Source organism: Physeter macrocephalus, chromosome 13, assembly GCF_002837175.3.
Source record: "Physeter macrocephalus isolate SW-GA chromosome 13, ASM283717v5, whole genome shotgun sequence".
NCBI lineage: Eukaryota > Metazoa > Chordata > Mammalia > Artiodactyla > Physeteridae > Physeter > Physeter macrocephalus.
This window is the reverse complement of record NC_041226.1, coordinates 9190407-9210295: the sequence shown is the minus strand read 5'-3', so window position 1 is coordinate 9210295 and position 19889 is coordinate 9190407. Positions and strand designations below refer to the sequence as shown.

Sequence of the window (19889 nt, the reverse complement as noted above, 5' to 3'; positions counted from 1 at the left end):
ATGGCTCACGGGCCCAGCCGCTCCGCGGCACGTGGGATCCTCCCAGACCGGGGCGCGAACCCGGTTCCCCTGCATCGGCAGGCGGACGCGCAACCACTGCGCCACCAGGGAAGCCCCCAGTTGTTGTTTTTAAATTTCAGTCTGCCTTAATGTTAGGGTGTTTGTGGATTCTTATCCTTCAGCAGCCCATTGTTTTCCGTCTTAAGTCAGAAACAGTCTAACAGTCCCTCCAGCCCCCAGTGAATCTCAGACACAACCTTAGTTTTTGTCCATTCAGTTTTCTAACAGGTCTCACGAAAAGTAAATTGAAAAACTTGAGAGACAGCAGCATGAATAACAGAATACTGAGAAACTAGCTATGAGTACTATTGGTATATACTTCTCCAAAAATGGAAGGGCCTCCAGGCTCAAAAACCAAGTTGACTTTTATGTTAACTAAATTATGGCTTCCTGAATTTGAAATCATTTAAAGTAGATGATCCCAGTTTTTTCATTTTCCACTTTTTATATAATTCCTCATTTCCCCGCCTTTCCCTTCTGCCTTTCCCATGGCTCTTCCTGAAGGTGATCAGAGGGCTCCATCCCTCAGTCCAACTAAGCTACTGTGCCTCTCTCGTGATATATTCAGCAGAACTCAACCTCTAGAAAACTTTCACAGGCTGGCACGTTGAAGGACTTCATGGTGGGGAAAGATAAAAGACAAGGAAAAACACAGTGAATTAAAAAGATAGAGGAGAGGTCTAAGCGGAAAGAAGAGATGGAGGCTGGGCTTGGCAGAAGGTGCCACCCTGTGGTCCTGAAGACCTGGCTGCCTGCCTGGGACTGATGATACCAGTGAAAACCAGAGTTGGGGAGCGAGGGGCACAGCACGGTGGCCTGAATCCCTGAGCGCAACGTCTCCACAGTGCCAGCCTGAGAAGGCTGAGTAGATGAAGGTTGAGGAGAAGAAAGGATCAAGTGAGAGGAGACTGAAGGATGTCAGGACAAAGTAGCATAAACCCAGCACTTAACCCCTTCAGTTGGAGGCCAGCTGGCTCCCCGAAGAGACCACAGCCCCTGCGCGTCTGTGGGCCCCTCCGTGGGCGCAGTACCTTGAACAAGGAGGAGAACACGTGGAACGTGTACACGGCGCAGGAGCCGTCCGAGTCGCACAGCAGCTGGCTGACGTGACTGCGCCACGCCTCCTCCGCGTCGTCACAGGCCGCGGGCTGAAACGCAGCGAGGATGGCCGAGAAGAAGGGCGAGGGGGGCGGCGAGACTCCCCTCTCCCCTTCTCCAAAGCTGGAACAAATGCAAAGGGCAGCGTCAGGAAGTGGCGTCCTCCTCACCTTCGCCAGCCTGTGTTAGTTCTTACCCCGAGGCACCCAATCTGCCCACTCCTCCCGCTGGGGTCGCTTTGGGAGCCTGGCGCCCATTCAGAGGTCTCCAAGATTCTTTTCTGACTCTAGAAAAGAGAATTTTCACCTGTAGCATTTCTGGGATGCCTCCCACTCGGATTTCCTTTATAGATTCGGTGCCTCTTTTAGCCTTCAGTAACTGCCCCTCACTTTCCTGGACAGCCTTTCCACGGACACAGGATGCATTTGTTCCTGTGCTGTGGCCCACTGCAGTCCTTTTCATTTTTCGATACAATAAGTGATGAGAAAATTTCTGAATCTTTTCACTTTTTGTTTGTGGAGGGACAGTATTAGTGGGTGCAGATACATACATGCCCAGAAGAAAAGGGCAGAGAGAGGAAAGGAAATGAAAGAAGAGAAATGCAAGGGGAGACAGAGAGGAACGAAGAAAGGAGAGAAGAATGAATGAACTGTGAAAAGTCAAAGTTGTCCTCTAGGTATCACCGTAAGCTGCTTCTCTGATGGATGGATATGGGTCACCATAACAGAAGGCCTCTGTCCAGCCACATCAGAAGCTTTTACTTAATTCTTATTTTCAAGGTTCAGAGGAGTGATTTTAGGATTCTGACTTTCTTCTCCTAAAGTAAATCTGTAGCATTATTATTTGTGATTTATTCTAGATGCCACATTAGTGGGGTTTTAAAAAATCTATCCTCTTTATATTTTTTCCTATTTGTATTCTCTGACTAGATCTCACTTGTCTCAGAAATGTCAGCCACGAGGCTGAAAGCCACCCACTTAAAAAAAGAGTAGGTATTTGGCTTATAAGGGGCCTCTTGTTCTGGTCTTTTAACTCAAAATGAAAAGAACTCCCTATTTCCAAGCCTTGCCAAGCTTGCTTATTTTCAAAGCTTACAAGACCTGGATCATGTCCCCAGGCTCCCCTCTGGCTTTTTACGTTACTCTAGGGCTTTATGGGTTCCGCATAAGGCCCTGCTCTGGGGTTGGATGATTCCCACCCGCCGAGAGCCCTCCAAGTTATATGTCCGCTTGGACTCCTTTGTTAGGAAGTCCCAGCAGCACAAGCCTCACATTTAACTGGAGTTAGAGCGAAGCCAGTACGATGTGCCCCGTACACTCTTCACCTGGCAAGAGTAAACTGGTCCAGCGCTCGACTGCCTTTTTCTTCTGCCTCGGTCATATCCAGGCTAAAGCTATCGCTGCATTCGAAAGTTGCCGGGAGCTCATTGATGGAGCTGGAGAGATCATCCTCATGCACGGTGGTGTCCTCCTCCTCCTGGACAGCGTTGACCTGGGAGCATAAAAAAGAGAAAAGAATCCCCCCAATATGCAAGACTATCCATAGGAAAATCTGTAATCCTGAGAGTAATAGAAATTGGGGGCATTTGTCTTCTAGCTACGGTAGAGTCAATTTCTATAACTGATCTCAAGAATTCTCTGAAGTGCTGTTCTTTCTTTATCTTCTTTTCAGTCTTTTCCGGGAGAGTTCCCAAAGAGGCTCTCAGTAGACTACCATATTTGACCCACGCTTATGAAGTATAAAATGCTAAACTCGGAAGAGACCATAGAGACCCCCTGGTCCAATCTCCATATTTTATAGACGAGGAAACAGTTGCTCCATGTGGGAAAAGGACGTGCCTAATATCAGGTATATAATCAGAGCCAGAGCTGGGACTAGAGACACCATCTCTGATTCAGAACTCTTTTCATTGTACAACCCCAATCTTCTAAAGCAAGTTATCTGGAGTTAACTCTCCAATATATTATATAATATGTCCAATAGTACCTATGGAAACTAGAAGTTAGAATTGTCAATGCCTGGCATAGTAAAGGCTCCAGAAGTGTCTGCAGTGCTCACAAGTGATCCAGAGTTATTCACCAAGCCTGCCACGTTGACAGGCCTTTCCATGCTGAAAATCCTCCGAGATCCATATACGCATATGCTTTACTCTTGGGAATATCCCTTGAAGATAATAGATATGAGAGGCTGCTCTCACATTGCTATAAAATGTAGAATGGTCTGCGAGATGAAAGGGCTCTAGGGCAGGCAGAGCTGGGATCACCGAGGGGCAGGAAAAAGACGTAGCAAGTCAAATGGAAAAAGAGGCTGGGCTTGAACCTGGGCCAGGGGGAAATCATCTGGAGAACTGATTGTTCTGCAGGAGAGGAAGGAAGGCAACTGGATCACAGAGCAGAAGAGGAGAGGAAGAAATCACACGTACGTGGTTCAGTGAGTCATTTTCTTAAAACAAAAACAAAATCAAGGCGAAATAGATGTATATATGAATTAGAGAGTTATCGTGGGTTGACATCTGGCTGCCCATTTAGTATTTTGAGTCTAGGATTAAATAGGGAAATTAGAAATGTTTACAGATATGTTAGGGAAATAGGTTATTTCATGTCTTTGAAGGAATTGCTCATAAATAGTGCGTTTCAGAGGCGTATCCATATCTGCTGCTTCTTGCTTTTTATTTATTTATATTTTTTAATCTTTAAAACATTTACTATTGCCATTAAAAAAATATTTAGTTTCTGTCCAGTTAGAATTTCATTAATGGTCCACTTTATATAATTTTTGTTGTTGTTGTTAAAAACTCATTTATCCTTTACCCCAAATTTTGAATGTAAACAGTAACTGTCTAGGTTGATAGCCATGCAGTTAACCAGCTTAATTTTGGCTAGAAGATGAAAGATTCACTGCTTTCTTGTGTCTGATGAGTGGGCAGAGCACTATATTTTATTTTATTATTTATTTATTTTTTAAATTAATTTTTATTGGAGTATAGTTGATTTACATCTTCCTGCTTTTTAAAACTAGAGTGGTTCCAACGAGACTGCTGACTGGCCTGGGTTATTAGTGTATATAGACTTAATCTATTAGGGGCAGGCTGAGTTCTTATAAAAATATTTTCTATTTTCTCTAACATCACAGATACATCAAACATTGCAGAAGCCCAGCTGATGTGAAAAACAGAGATAGCTTTTCAGAAATTAGACTCAGCCTTTCGTTGACAGAATTCCTTGATAGATTTCTGTGTAAGTCCACGAAAATATTCCTCCTTAGGCAATGCTTTGTATAAGGAATTATATAACTTATCATTCAAAATAGAATAGTTGAGAAAATGACTTTTGCAAGACTGAGAAATAATAAATGCTAATAACTTCACATTTATTTTGTGATGTCCTTTCCATGAAGTTTATTTCTTGATATTAAGATTCTGGCATTTTAACCTCAGACAGTTTTCTTTCTGGCCCCTTTCTTGGCTAAAAAAGGACTCTGCTAATTCTAAGAATCCTGATCATAGTCCTTTTGCAATGGGGAAGTCTTAGAAATAATTATTTTTTAAGCGTCAATATTTTTAGGTGATTGCAGTTTCATTGGTTGCCCTTGGTTTAAAGTAGATTAGATTTTGCTAGATCGCAGACATATTTTTTAGCACACTGTAAAAGAATACAGAATAACCAGTATTCTATTTTTCTAGTAGAAGCATCAGAAAGAATATACTTTTGTAAACTTTTTCTATTTCATTTTCTCCTTAAACTTATACCACCATAACCAAACTAAAGATAAAGAAAACTTTATCCTAACAGCAATAGGTTATTTTGGTATTTCTAATATAAGAAAATAAAATTCTGTACTAATGGGCGTTTATGTGGGCACATATGTGAGCACAGTGTGGGAGGTGATAGTTTTATGGACAAGGTAGTTTATGGAAATATTGATAAAATAAACCTTAAATGAAATACACATTTTTAGTGTTTTTTTTTTTGTAAAAGCTGACCTTTTAAATATGCAAATTGTATCCATCACTTACTTTTCTCCTCAGAGAGCCTGGCTAGGACAGTTTTGTGCATAATACTGTGATTGATATTGAAAATTCTGATAGTCCGCCAAAGGCGAGAACAGAATCAATGTACAGATTGTAAAATTGGTTCCTACATAGGAAAAAATTTCCCCCCGATACATGCATACACCCACACCTCACTTAGCAGATTGTTTTATAAAAGTCATGACAAAGAACAGCAGTTTCCCAGTCTCAGCAATCTCCGACATATACCAATTTGTTTTGCCATTAATCAAATGGCAAAACACGAGCAGTGTTCGTGCTCTATGGAAAATGCAAAATGTTTCATTTTAAAAGGACCTCAAATCAAATCTCCTTCAACCAACAGGAAGATGGCCACTCAGGTCTGTGAGAGTAAAGCAACTTCAAAACCTAGGTTTAGGGGCACAAACTCAACTACTTCAAAAAAGAAACAAAGAAAATATAGTCCCTGCACTTATAACCTGCTAAGAATGCTCAGAAAATTGGAAGTACATTTTTTTTTTAAAGAAAACTACAGTCAACGATTGCCAAAATCTCTTCACCTTTGAACCCTCAGAAATCTGAAGATTATTCATATCAGGCAGAGAAGCGTCAAAGCTAGCCATTCTGGTGTTAAAGGCATGAGGGTCAGCAGGGGTCATATCGCAGGTGGTCGTGAGTTCCATGGGATGAGTCTCTTCAGAAGGGGAGAGATTCATGATCTGTTGAGAGAGCATAGGAAATAAAACAGAGTGTGACGTTCCCATTCTTTAAAAGCTCTAATTATTCTTTACATAAGAGTACAAACCAGTGTACAAGCTAGCTTTTGGTGGACAGGTAATAACTGTTTAACATACATACTTCACTGTCATTAGAACTAAAGCATAGTAGCTGGCAAGGCCCAGCACTGAAAAATACAAACACCCCTACTTCCAGATAACCCCATCAAAATGTCTCTGTCATATTTCCTCAAACTTCAGATGTCTGAGGAGTTAAAAAAAAAAAAAAAGATTTCAGCATAATAAAAGTTATTTGGGGAAAATCTAGGCCTGAACGGATTTGATGGCATTCAGGGCTTATAAAAACCCCAGTGTTTGTTTCCATTTGCAACCTACAGAGAAGAGACCGGTTAGTATCAGATACCACCTCATGTTTCAGAGTTGAGTTTAGCAGCTGTAGCAAGTTTCTTTAGCTGCAACTGGAAACTGCACTACTGCTTGAATCACAAAAAGAAGTCTCCCAATGTCTTGGGAAGAGTAGGTGCAGAGTTCCTACTTACGAGGTCAGAGTGCTCCAGGATCTGGCTGGTGGTGAGATCCTCCTCTTCGGAGGATTCATCGGAATCCTCGTGGTTCATTTTATTTAGGCTGGGGGAACTTCCTGAAAGTTGGCGTTCCTCCAGAAGCTGCATATCGCACTTGTCCAGACTATCCAGAGAACGCCTGCGGACTCCCCAGTTGAAATTGTCCATACTCTCGCCCTGAAATCACACCATCAGCTGCTTTTTTAAGGCCAAAATCCTCCTGCACTCACGCCTTTAGTTTACACAGTCGATTAGCCACAGCTTAGTAATAAAAATTTTCATTATGAACTCTCAAGCCCTCATGGCCTTGGGCACCAAACATTTTGCTTACATGATGTGAAAAGTAGTAAGAAGTACACTGTTTTCACCAAAATGCGTATTAAATCATAGGTAGACATGATTATACACTCTACTCTGGCACAGTGGGTAACATCTTGTTTTTTAACAAGTTGATTTTAGGATACTCTATAAATGATCCGTGTTAACAAAAATCTGTCAGAAAGAGACTATTAATATTAAAACAACTTCAAGAGACATGTTCCCTCCCCAAACCCCGCCCCTGTTTAGTACTCTTTTCAGAAGGAGAAAAAGTAGGAGCTATGCTTGTGGCATGTTCCACACCCTCTGGGTATTAAGTCGAAGAGCATTAGGTAAACATTCCAGGCTGTTTCTGCCGCAGCAGTTTTCACAGATAAAATGCAGAGTTAAAGGGTATCAGAGAGCAGCTGGGCACGGTCGGACAATCATGCACTATGCAGAGGCCGGAGCAGCAAGGCTTCAGTTTTGCTTTAGGCTCATCTTTAAATAATTGTCCCAACATAGAAAACAGTTCCTTCCCTAGACCTGAATGGACTGACTCGGTACCAGGGATTACTGCTGAATTGTACATTTGCACTGAGAACTGGGCTAAGTGGCAATGTAAAGTGTTAAATAAAGATTTTAGATATAGCTCAGACTTTCTCTACAAACCATCAGATATTAAATAAGCTTATGTGATGAACATAAATTTTTTTTCTGAAAACCAATCTGGGTTTATTTTTCTCTCTGTTAAGATAGGAATAAAGCTAGAGAAATAGTACTAGCTCATTGGTGAGCAAATTTCAACCTAAACAAATAAGTAATCTGAATAAAACCTAGCACAGAATCTTATTTATATTAGTCATTTGAAACACTGATGGTTCACTGACATAACTTTTTTTTAAATGTGATGTTTTATTTATTTTTATTTTATTTTATTTTTTTGTATTCTGGCCAAACCGCATGGTCTGTGGGATGGTTCCCCGACCAGGAGTTGAACCTGGGCCTCTGCAGTGAAAGCACTGAATCCTAACCGCTATGCCACCAGGGAACTCCCATAAATAACTTTCTGATGTGAGCTCAGTAAATAGCATAATAATATAATTTCAGTGAGAGATGTAAATTACTATTAAAATTAATGAGCATTAAATTTATTAATTTTCCTCCGGTTTTAAGGGTCTATTTTTTCTGGCTTCTAATGAAATGAATCTTACCATTCTCACAGATCTCTCATATAATAGGTGCTTAGCTTTTCCAAAGTCTGTTTTGGCTATTCATGGTGGAAGGCAACAGGTAAGAATCCTGAACACATTCTGGATATGATATGGAAATTAGCATTATTCACCCCATTTATGATATTTATGATTGTTCTTAGGACTGTTTGATTATAAGACTCAGAATATGCTTTTCATAGTTTATAGCTGTATTTGTACCTTTTATCTGTAAGTGCTGTGATAAATTACCACCAAATGATTTTTTTTCCTGGTAGAAAAGGCTGACTGTTGTGCTGGTATTTTAAAATAGCTGTTTCAGTGAAAAAATGAAAAAAATGTGGAAGAGGCAAGAGTTCTGGGAAGAAAAAGAAAACTCAGTGTGTGAAGAAATAAAGAGGGTAAAGAAAAATGAGATTACAATACGGAGAAAAAAGAATGTAAAAGTTACTGGGAAAAACGTACAACTGTAAAACATAATTCACGAAACTGATTCTCTTGTACCAAATCAATGCATGGGTTAGATGAACTATCTCAGGCAGCAGTTCTGGAAGTCTCCCACACTGAACCTGGGTTGCACTGAGCTTGCAGAGAAATACAGACACCTAGGGCCAGAGAATGCTACACTGGGTATAGATTGCCATTGCTGTTAATCTGATTGCAGCTCAGGTGAAGAGCTGAATCAATCGGGCATGGGAGCTGGGAGTCAGGGAAGCTGTTCTTTCAGGAATAATATCTGGGTGTCTTGCTAGAGGATGCAGTAACTCCACTAGAGGCAAAGATGTTGAAACTGTTTCCTTGGTAGTAGCTGAGGGGTTGAGATGGAACAGTAGCCTTGCCTACGTTAAAGTCGGTGGTGATTAAAAGTCAACTGGGCCTTCTCATAGCGCAGGAATACCCCTATTGGGAGAGCCACCTTCCAACTGCCCCACACTCAAATGTCAGATGTGCATTTTATGTTACCTACACGGTCAAAAGCCAAAAGAGTGTTTCACTGATTAAGTGAGATTTTCTATGTGTGAGAAAATTTAGAAGATGGCTAACTATTCCTGATGGACAATTTGCATATGTCAGTTATCAAACTTAAATAACCACTCAGGATTTATACTGAGATGAGAAAGTATTCACGACTGAATGTTCCAGAAATGTTGGAAATCGTATTCTTTGATATTGGAGTTCCAAAAACTAAGAATTCTTGTTGAAGGAACTTGGATGGTCAAAATATGTTCCCCCAAATGTACCTACTTAGAGTAAGTCTATATGACATAGATACAGGGTGATCATAGGTCAGTTTCCCCAGGATAATCCCAGCTTATGCCTGTTGTATGGGTGTAATTATTACCGGACCCCTTTTACTTGAAGAGGGTCCTCATTTGGATGAAATTTTATGTAGTCAGCATCCAAAGATAGCTCCTAATTCCTGGAAAATAAAAGGAATTGATTGGCAGTATATGTGGTATATTGTTAGATGCAGCTTGTTGATTTCGCTTTTAATAAAAGAATTTAACAGCAAAACCAATCCAGCTGTGCAACTGCCTAATGAGAAATTATAGGATTTCCATGGATCCTATTTAAAAACTCACTCTCTCTCAAGAGATATAATCATGCAACTTCCAGAACTAAACATATAAAGATTTTAAAACTATCACATATTTATACTTCAGAAAATATTTCCCTTCTACAGCAACCAAGAAAAATACTTCTGTTACACACATCTCAGTGTAAATGTGCAAATAGGCATACATACTCTCGAAGGGGGGGAAAAAGCAGTTATGCAGTTATAAATCTGCAATGATGCAAAACATGTACTAGTGCATCTGAATTGAAAATAGCATCGTCTTACCTGAAGTTCCTGTGTAGCAGATTGAATGGACAGAAAAACAAATAAGAGGTCTATTTAAAATGATTATATTAGATACTCAAGTGCATTTGTCTTAGTTTTAACACAACAGCAACTAACAGTGCTAACAGTATATACGTCAGTAGATGCAACTTAAAGAAAAAGGCAAAGATACACAAACCCCATAAAGAAAAATTAGTACGAAACACTGGAAATTCCAAACCTCTTAGCAGTGGATGATGTAGTTGGTAACAAATCATAAATACAATTTCTGAAATAGCTTTCCACTTCAGTGACAACTTTGGTCTCCTCAACACTTTTTTTGTTTGGAATGCCTAAATTTTTATTTGTGAGAAAATCGTGAAATGTCATGGAAAGACTAATGAGGGTCATCAGCTGGGAAAAAAGGTGGCGTCACCTGATCCTGCTCACAGAACCAGAAGAGTTTGTGATCATGATCTGTTTCACTACTGGGGGCAATTAATAGCAAAGACACAGCACCCTTTAAAGATTCTGAGAAGTTCAAAGGCAAACCCTTAAAGATATTAGTCAATAAATTCTGAGACTATTTAATGAAAAGGAATAGATGTGACAAAAACCTTGTCTTTTTTTTTTTTTTTTTTTTTTAGTAAATATGTGTTGATCTAGAAGCCAGATATGCTTACCTTTCGCAGATGAGGAAATACTGAAATTATTCACCGAAGACAGTACAAAGGAACAGATATTTAGAATGCCTACTGCCTGAAATTATGCTAAAAGCTTTACATAGGTCATCTTACTTGATCCTTACATCAACTCTATAGGCAGGTATTATCACTCCCATTCGATAGATGAGGATGCCAAGAGAAACTGCATCCAGGCTTGAGCTGGGTCAGTGGTAGAGCTGAAAGTCAGAGTTGGACCTGCCTGACTCCAAAGCCCTTGCATTTTCACTCTACCACTCTGTAAGCTCGCTAGAATCCCTTATTATAACCTTATTGAGAAGTAGCAAAATATTCTCAAATGGTTTATTTTATTTGGATAAAATATATACTTTCACATTCTTGAACTTCTTATAAAATCTTAATCATACAAGATAAAATAATCACTATGATTTTTTAGTTCTTGTTGGCTAGGACAATAGTGAGAACACTAGAAGGAAGGCATAGTAATCATTATTTATTGTCCTTGAAAAATATTAGTATAATATTTATTTTCAAGTGATGAGCATCTATGGTTTTCCTTACTTTATTTTGATAGCAATTAAATTTGTTAGTTCTGAAATTGTTTCTGATTTCTCTGACACCATTCCTCCTAGGTCCCTTCACGTAACACATTTTTCTTTGGCTGGCACTGAAAAATGATGCCTCTCTTGTTTCATCAATTTTTCTCTCCGTAGTTTAACCCTTGAAGAGGGTGCCCAAGCTTGAATTCTAGCCTAAGAGCAAAGATTAGGTCAGTTGCTCAGACCAGGAAGCTAAACGTTTGACATTCCATATACCTCTGGATCATTTTGAAAGTATTCAAAACAGCTGTATTTTGCATTAGACTTTTTAAACAATCCTCACCGCATTTAGCAATTGATTTCTTTATCACTAATTATGGTTAACAGAAAACTCTGCAATGCTTTTTACTGGTTTGAGAACAATTCAAGATGAAAGCTTACACATTTTAAAGATGGCTTGCAGTTGGTGCCTTTATACTCTTAAAGGACTGGATCTGCTAAACTTGCTTCCAGGGAAAGAATTGGTAAAGAAAACATTATTCATTCTGAGGACATGATTCTTCCTTGCTGGCACAGACAGCCAGGGTAGTCAGTGGCCAGTACGGACAAAAATAGAGCTCAACAGAGCTTGTCCAGCTCCGTGGCCTTGCCTTGACATAAGTGGATTGGTCAGCAATCATATCCTTTTAGGGAAGGTAAGCAGTTACTTGAAGCATCATTTCCCGCAAGTTTATCATTAAATTAGGAGGTGCCTACCTGCCATAGGATATGATAAACTTTGAATTTGAGCCTCCATTTTAACTGTATGGCTAGCAGAAAGCCCTTTCTTTGTCTGGGAAATAGAGTGTGCTTGGTTAAATGTGAGCTGAAGTATGTGGATCCCACCACACGCCAGGCTGGGTACCAGGCTTTATTACAGATGCCAACCCCACTTCAGGGAACACAGTGTCCATCCCAGGAGGAAAAAGCCTGCCTCTCAGCTGGAACATGCCCCTGAGCCACTGAAATGATGCCCCTCCTTGCAATCCCAGGTTTTCAAAAACATGACTCATAATGGAAAGCGTCTTATTACCATGATTATCATTCAGATAAACAGATCTGCATCTGCCTGTTGATACTTGAATTCAGCTACTCCAGGTGTCAAGAACCAACTGCAAGCAGAGCCAAGAGCTCTTGTATGTTAAATCCAGTTTCAAGTTCTGAGGATTTCATCAAACAGCACAAAGATGCCGGGGCCCTCGGGCTCTGATCGCAGGTTGCAGCAGGCAAGCTTTGACGTCAACCCATGAGAGCAATTTCACATTGAAAATAATAAAATGCTTAGCCTGTTTTACCCAGGTACCAGAGAACAGGCTCAGACCTTGAATGTTTCTGTGATTTTTTTTTAAAGTTCACCTTTGGACTACACACACACAGAGTCTCTGTGTGGTCATTCAAAGTCAGATCTTTGCCATTTAGAAAGAACTTGGTGGCTTTGGCTGTGGGCTTAGACAGGAAGGTTGTGGTGACTTTTGCCAAAGTTAAGCTGCTGTACTTTGAATAAACTGATTAAAAGTAAAGTTTACAGCTTTCTAATTAAAGAACTCATTATTTAGCAGATAGAAAGAAACTGTTCTGTTAGTCAAGGAAAAGGCTGAGCGGATCGTTTTCACCGAGCCTGGGCCATACCTCCCCATCCTCCAGCTCCACATCTAGGAAGTCGAAGTCTCTAAAGACCCGGAACTGCTGCTCACTGTTGGTGTCATCTGTGTTCTCCTGCTCCCGGGTGCCGTCCTCGGAGGACACTAGGCTTGTCTGATGCTCCAGCAGATCCAAGTCCCCACATGACGAGAAAATCACCTACGAACCAAGAGTCCTCTCCTGAGAAACTACCTTCTTTGTTTGTGCTACAAAAAGTGTAACTGGCTCCTCAGAGCACTGTATTTCCAGTACACACACCTCCTAATTCCTTAAGTGGGTATTTTTAGAATGTTCTTTTATTATTTATGTTGGACAGGCACCTTCAGATTAAACTCATTGCAAAGATGCAAGTTCACACACTAGGAAAGTGTTCAAGAGTCAGATCACTGCTTCTTAATGAAAAGTGTATCCTACGTGCGTGCGTGTGTGTGTGTGACAACTGAGTGTGTGTTCACAGTCTACAGCAGCCAAGAAATTTTCCACTGTTTCTGCACTGACCGAGGTTAGAAACTGTACAGATTCACACACACATACACATCACATACATATTATCACGTAAGATTTTAAAGGACTACTGATGCTAAGATATGTTACTGTAGAACGAACTGTGAGAGCAAAGGATTTAATCCTCTTAGAGATAAACCAGGAACTGGTAGGGTAAAAGAAACATAAGTCAGGAAGTACAGTACTTGTTCATTTGAATTACAGAGGAGAAGCTGAGCAGCTGTGCTCATAATTCATACTTAAAAGTCCTGTCCTGTTGATTCAAACAAAACTTTTTTTTTCTATTAAAATTTTAGTATGTTAATATTTTAAAATTAACTTCTATGTTTAGGTTCATTTCACTTGGGCCATTTTAATATAACTTTGTAGAAATAACAGACTTCAAATAAATCTAAATGTTTTGCTCTCCAGCCTCTCCTGAACATAGACTGATATTAAATAAAATGAACAGTATTCTTTATTTAACCGGTATAACATCTTGGTCTTCCTTGAAAGTAAGCAAGTCATTTATAAGAATTTAAATATCACAGGGGCTTCCCTGGTGGTGCAGTGGTTGAGAGTCCGCCTGCCGATGCAGGGGACACGGGTTCGTGCCCCGGTCTGGGAGGATCCCACATGCCGCGGAGCGGCTGGGCCTGTGAGCCATGGCCGCTGAGCCTGCGCGTCCGGAGCCTGTCCCATTGTACCACAAAAAAAAAAAAAAAAGAATTTAAATATCACAAATATCTCTCAAAAGAAAAAAAAAGGGGGAATGGATTTTATTTTTTAAAATTATGTTTTAAAAATTTCTTTATTTTTGGCTGCCTTGGGTCTTTGTTGCTTAGCATGGGCTTTTTCTCCAGTTGCGGAGAGCGGGGGCTACTCTTCGTCGCGGTGCGCGGGCTTCTCAATGCGGTGGCTTCTCTTGTTGCGGAGCATGGGCTCTAGGCACGCGGGCTTCAGTAGTTGTGGCGCACGGGCTTAGTTGCTCCGCGGCACGTGGGATCTTCCCGGACCAGGGCTCGAACCTGTGTCTTCTGCATTGGCAGGTGGATTCTCAACCACTGCACCACCAGGGAAGCCCGGGAATGGATTTTTTTTTTTTTTTCCCCCCCGTTACGCGGGCGTCTCCCTGTTGTGGCCTCTCCCGTTGCGGAGCACAGGCTCCAGACGCGCAGGCGCAGCGGCCATGGCTCACGTGCCCAGCCGCTCCGCGGCATGTGGGATCTTCCCGGACCAGGGCACGAACCTGCGTCCCCTGCATCGGCAGGCGGACTCTCAACCACTGCGCCACCAGGGAAACACCCGGGAATGGATTTTAAACATTCTTTTTTTTTTTTTTCTCCAGTGTTTAAGGGCAGTCATAGGATTTGCACTAGGTTTTCATAAAATGGTACAGGACACTCAGTCTGTACAGGGATTGCAAATGGGTATATGAGATAAATAGCACTGAGGACCAGCCAACTAGTCAGTGAGAGATGAGAGACTAGAATTCTGATTTCCTCAGCCGAGGCCTCCCTTTCCTTGTTAGTGCCACTTTTCTTAATTGTAACATAGTAAGCATTTCTAGATAGAAAGGCCTGGCACAGAAGCAGGCGGTTTGGATCTGAAGGAGACAGTGTAACCACAGGGGTGGTAAGAAACGGACCTCTCTGGCTGTGCCACTGACGAGGTAAAGGGCTCTCATTCCTCTCACTTTCAGGCTGGGGGCTCAATCTGCCCCCCATTATCTCCTCGTCCCTCTACCCTCAATGATGTCACAGGAGCAGCAGCAAACCCACTGATCAGTAACTCAGAAGGTGACTTCAATGGAGGCCACCCTTCTGGCTGGGGCACATTCCCAGACGATTACACGTATCAACTTGCACTTTAGCACGAATCTATGAGGCTCATATTTCACCTGCTCATGAACTACATTAGTATATACAGTTTGGAATTTTAAAAGTAGTTCCACAGAGACACTGTTTGCTACTTCTTACTTGGGAAATTACTTGTTTGCTATTTTCTTTTCTGGTTACTAATAAAGATGCCATGATATAGATGAAATAAAAATACCTGGTAAAACCAAACCCTGAGATTTTTATTGCTTTTGCTACAATATTCTCACACACACAATTTGAATTTTCTAAATTTTATAAAAGCTTCAGAAGCTAACTTCTAATATTTCAATTATTCATTTATTTCAAAGCCCAATGGCATTTTTGTGCAACTCTAACATCAGTAGAAGTTTTTGTTTGTTGGTTTGTGGTTTTTTTTTTTTGGCCGCGCTTCACACCGTCTCTTACTTCCCTGACCAGGGCTCGAACCCCTGCCCCCTGAAGTGGAAGCATGGAGTCTTAACCACTGGACCACCAGGGAAGTCCCTCAGTGGAAGTTTATATGACAAAAAACATGATAATATATCACTATTTTCACCTTTATTGTACAGGAGTAAAATAGTGACATCACGGTAAGAGATGTGTGTACAGAGAGTAAAATTACACCCAAAAGGAACGTGTATCATATATGGTGGTGCAGAAGACAGTCACATATACATATTTTAAGAAAGTCTGGGCATATTTATTAAAAAGATCCAACATATTAAAAAAATTAAAATAACTGAGTTTTTATTTACCAACTGGAGCAAATAGCCAATAACATCTTTCATTGTTTCTGAACTGAGGTTGAAAATCATACTATGGAGAGAAATAATCTAAGGGTTTGATCTAGATGATGGATATCATACTTGTAATTCATAGTTGAAACCTCCAAACTACATGACCAAAGGCAAAAACCGACCAAAGGTAAAAAGGTTATGACACCAAAATAAATGTGATATAGGACAGAACTTACCGATGGATTTTTGCTTAATCCCACTTCTTGGCCACACAGAGAAAGGACGTGTACCAACTTCTCTTTCGTCCTCTTCTGGAAAAGAAACACACAGGCAGGTTTTAAACATGGAGTCCTGTGATCAAATCTACTCCAATACTGTAGCCATCAGCCACAAAGGGCTAACCCACCTGAAATGTGGCCAGTGAGAATGGAGATATAAAATACACGAAGAGTTGGTATGAAAAGAGAATGTAAAATATCTCACCAATAATTGTAAAATATTGATTATATGTTGAAAAAATAATACTTTAGATATATTAGGTTAACTAAAATGTGTTATTAAAATTAATTTTACCTGTTTTTTTTTTTCAAAAGGTGACTATTAGAAAATTTAAAATGAGGCTCACATTATGTTTCTACTGGACAGTGCTGATCTAAGTTTTCCCAAGGGAGGGGATGTGAAAGTCAACCCCTTGGTTCTTTAGCAGATATTCATTACTCCCCTTGATAATCTTTCTTGTGTGCTACAACTTTCAATCATTAGGAAGCCTTTCCTTACACCTAAATTAAATCTATTATATTACAACACAATTCTCTTTTCCTCAAATGGGAGGATAAATTTACTTTCTGCAGAATTAAATTCGATTATTTGCAAGGGATATTAAATCTTTCTCAATTTATTCTTCCTATAGTTAAATGGATAGAATCCCTTTTGCTTTTCTTTGTAAACCTTACTTTTCAGTTCCTTAAGCATGGGGATTCTTCTACAAACCATCACATTTCCCAGTGACATAGACAAACTAGGTCTCAGAATGACTGGTGAGTTGAGAATGAAAAGGATGAGTAACCAGAGCCTAAAAAACGTTAATGTGCCTCAGAATTGGCCTTAAAGCAATCGTCCTCCTCTCCTGAAAATGATTTTTTTCCCTTTTAATCTGATTTAATATGGAGACTGCAAGGAGGCCAATATCACTCATAGATTTTCCTTCTTAATGGAACTCAAGTCCCTGCATCCTTCTTTTCAAATTATAGACGGGACACTCAATATGGTGTCATTTCAAGGTCAAAGACAGGAGGACCTTGATGTTGAAGAATGGCAAGAGATCCACTAACCTATTTCCCTAAGTTTGAGTGGGCATTTTACAATTCTGGGAAGGAATGAATGTAGAGGAGCATGGAATTGGGCGGTACATTTGTCTTCTCTTTTCCAAATTCCCAAGAAAGTAGAGCGGGCTCTCTATTCAAGCACACAGTGAGTGCTCACTGAGAACCAGCTCTGCTCCAGTAGGCGCTGTGCTCTAAGCTCCACTTCCCTAACCTTTAAGAGTGAGGATGAGTCCTGCTGGGCGTGCAAACAAAGGGCTTTACTCTGCGCAGCACCCAGCAGCACCCACGTCGCCTTCCTCTGGTAATGCAGTCCCTCTTTTCATCTTGGGACGGCTCTTCTCCCGCCAAATGGCGCTCTGCCTCTCTTGCACAGAGCCCTTTCTCCAGAATTGCTTACGACGCTGGGGAGGGGAGGCCTCTGTCCTGAAATCGTCAGAGCCAAAGACCACGTAAATCTGGAGCTGCCGGAGGTTGTTGGGCCTCACGTTGGAACAGTCTGCCTGAGAAGGAAGTCAGCAGGGAGGAAAGCAGGCCTAAGACTTTGGGAAGAGAAGGTGGGGACAGTGAGAAGGACAGAGAGGGTCTAAGGATTGTGTGTGCTAGAATCCAGTTCTGCTTGAAGTTATGATATAGGAGTTAACACATTCCCTTTCCACTTAAGGTAGTTTTTCACTGGGCTTCTGGCACATGTCACCAAAAGAGCCCCAAATAATGCATGGGTTTCACTTGACGGTAAGTCCAATGACATCAATGCTGTGATGCAGTCACCCAGAAAGTGAACACAGATAACAGAACCACAGAGAGATCTGGCCGCCCACCGTGCTCCGCAGGGTCAGGTGTGCATGGAGCCCACTGACTGGAGGGCAGGCTCGTAGGACTGCAGCCAGAATGGTCACTGGGGTGTGGCCCTGTTATGCAGGACTGGTTAGGAGAACTAAGGATGTATTACTTGGAGAAAAGAGGACTGATTTGGGTAGGTGGCAGAGCGGGGAGGGTTTCTTCAAGTGTTTGAAGGGCTGCCATGTGAAAGACAGATCCAATTGCATTTTCTAAGCCTTAAGAGAACTAGGACCAATGAGGAGAAGCAATAGAGTGTCAGACTTCAACTCAATGTAATGAACTGTTCAAAGATAAAACGGGTTCCCTCGGGATACAGAGTACCGGAGACCAACATCACTGAAGTGTCGATGCCCAGACGGGAAATACTGGGATGGTGGAGACAGGAATCCCGTATCACAGTTGGGTTCAATAGGTCCCCTAAGCTCCCTTCCAATCCTGGGAGTCGAGGACTCTTTACCTGAGAATACTGGGGCCTTTTCCAGCTTACAGGAACAAGGACATTGGAGTTGGAGCCTGATGAGGTGGAGGATGCACTCCGGGTGACGGCCATGGCCCTGGGCTTCCCATCACGCCCGGAAGAGTTCTGCAGTTCATCGTATCGCCGGCCGATGATGGGCGTCTTGAGAAAAAAGAATAGAGAAGCACACGTTCTTCTATCTCATGCATACTTCTGGGGCATATGGATCGCTCTATCCCAGCAGCCACCAAGAACTGCTTATCTGATTAAAACTTAGATTAGAGCAGTTCAGCGTTACAAGGAGGCTCACTGTCCTTATGTTCAAATACATATTCCAGATCATTTTGCATCTCCAACACTTTCCCACCCTCTTTAGCAGCTGAAAACAAATCCAACTGATTGTTCTTAAACACACTTTAGAAATGATTATAAAGGTAAGAAGGAAGACATGCAGGAAAGCAAAATAGTTTCCAGATGTTTAAGCTTGAAAGACTTTCTTTATAGTTAAAACAAGACCAAAATTCCTTCCCCTCATCCCAGCCTGTAATCACCAGTCTTGATACACTCTCAATTATTTAAAAATTTATTTAAATTATTTATATCTTTTCAATTATTTTAATGAATGAGGTCAGGGCCAGGTTCTTGACAACACTTCAGAAATTTCACTTCCTGAGAGTCCTGGAGTGTGGTGGCTGGGTAGGCAGCACCTCCCAACCTTTAGCCCCAGGGAGGTCTCTGCAGAAACCTGTTCGCAGGCCTACGTTCAGAGACGGCAGACACTGGCTGGTAATTCTCCACCTGACTCTCAAGGCACATCTTTCTGGAGCAGCTGGGTCTCCGGGGCATGCAGCTGACTGGCTACAGGTTTTCTGTACCTCTTTGGACAGAGTAAACTTAAGTCAAAGAGTAAGCTTCCCCCACCCCCAGCAATGTAAAAAAAAAAAATGTTAAAAATTGAAAAATACTGAGCTGATACCTTAATATCATATACATACTAAATATCACAATGGTAGCACAACAGCATCTCATCCTGAGTATTGAAATGATGAACGGTCAGTGAGACTACTGTGTGAAAAAACCCAATCTAGCTACAACCTAATTAACAGAATAAGTTCCATGTAAGCAGATCTCGTTTATTCCTTTAGTGAATGAACCCATTCAGCCATGTTGAAGAACATTTATGAAGTACCTAACACGCATCAGACACTGTACAGACCCTGCTTACAAAGTGGACAGGCCGTTGTTTCTGCTTTGGGGGGTTTACGGGTCATGGGGCAAAGGAGACAGGAAAGCAAATGTATTTTTACATCTTAGACTGAAATAGTTAAGTACAGGCCTCCCAAAAGTTTGTTCATGGACCAGCAGGTAAGCCTGACTATTTTCTGTCTTCTTCTCTTCCTAACTCCTTAGTTTATAAGTCTCTTCCCCCCTTACACCCATCTCCCTCAAGGCAAGAATTTAGATAGTTAGACTGGTTTAAAAAGCAGTG

At 41.2% G+C, this 19889-nt stretch overlaps 1 protein-coding gene across 5 annotated transcripts in view; it reads right to left on the bottom strand.

Moving 5' to 3' along the window:
* FRY (FRY microtubule binding protein) overlaps window positions 1-19889 on the bottom strand; it is a 342122-nt gene that overhangs the window by 35313 nt on the left and 286920 nt on the right. For all 5 annotated transcript variants that reach the window (XM_055089601.1, XM_055089602.1, XM_055089603.1 and 2 more), the window contains 7 exons: window positions 18401-18562; window positions 16015-16089; window positions 12688-12858; window positions 6444-6644; window positions 5728-5886; window positions 2483-2649; window positions 1092-1281 (listed from right to left, as the gene is read on the bottom strand). In XM_055089601.1, the coding sequence (XP_054945576.1) occupies window positions 1092-1281; window positions 2483-2649; window positions 5728-5886; window positions 6444-6644; window positions 12688-12858; window positions 16015-16089; window positions 18401-18562 (1125 nt within the window). The remainder of the gene's footprint in view (window positions 1-1091; window positions 1282-2482; window positions 2650-5727; window positions 5887-6443; window positions 6645-12687; window positions 12859-16014; window positions 16090-18400; window positions 18563-19889) is intronic.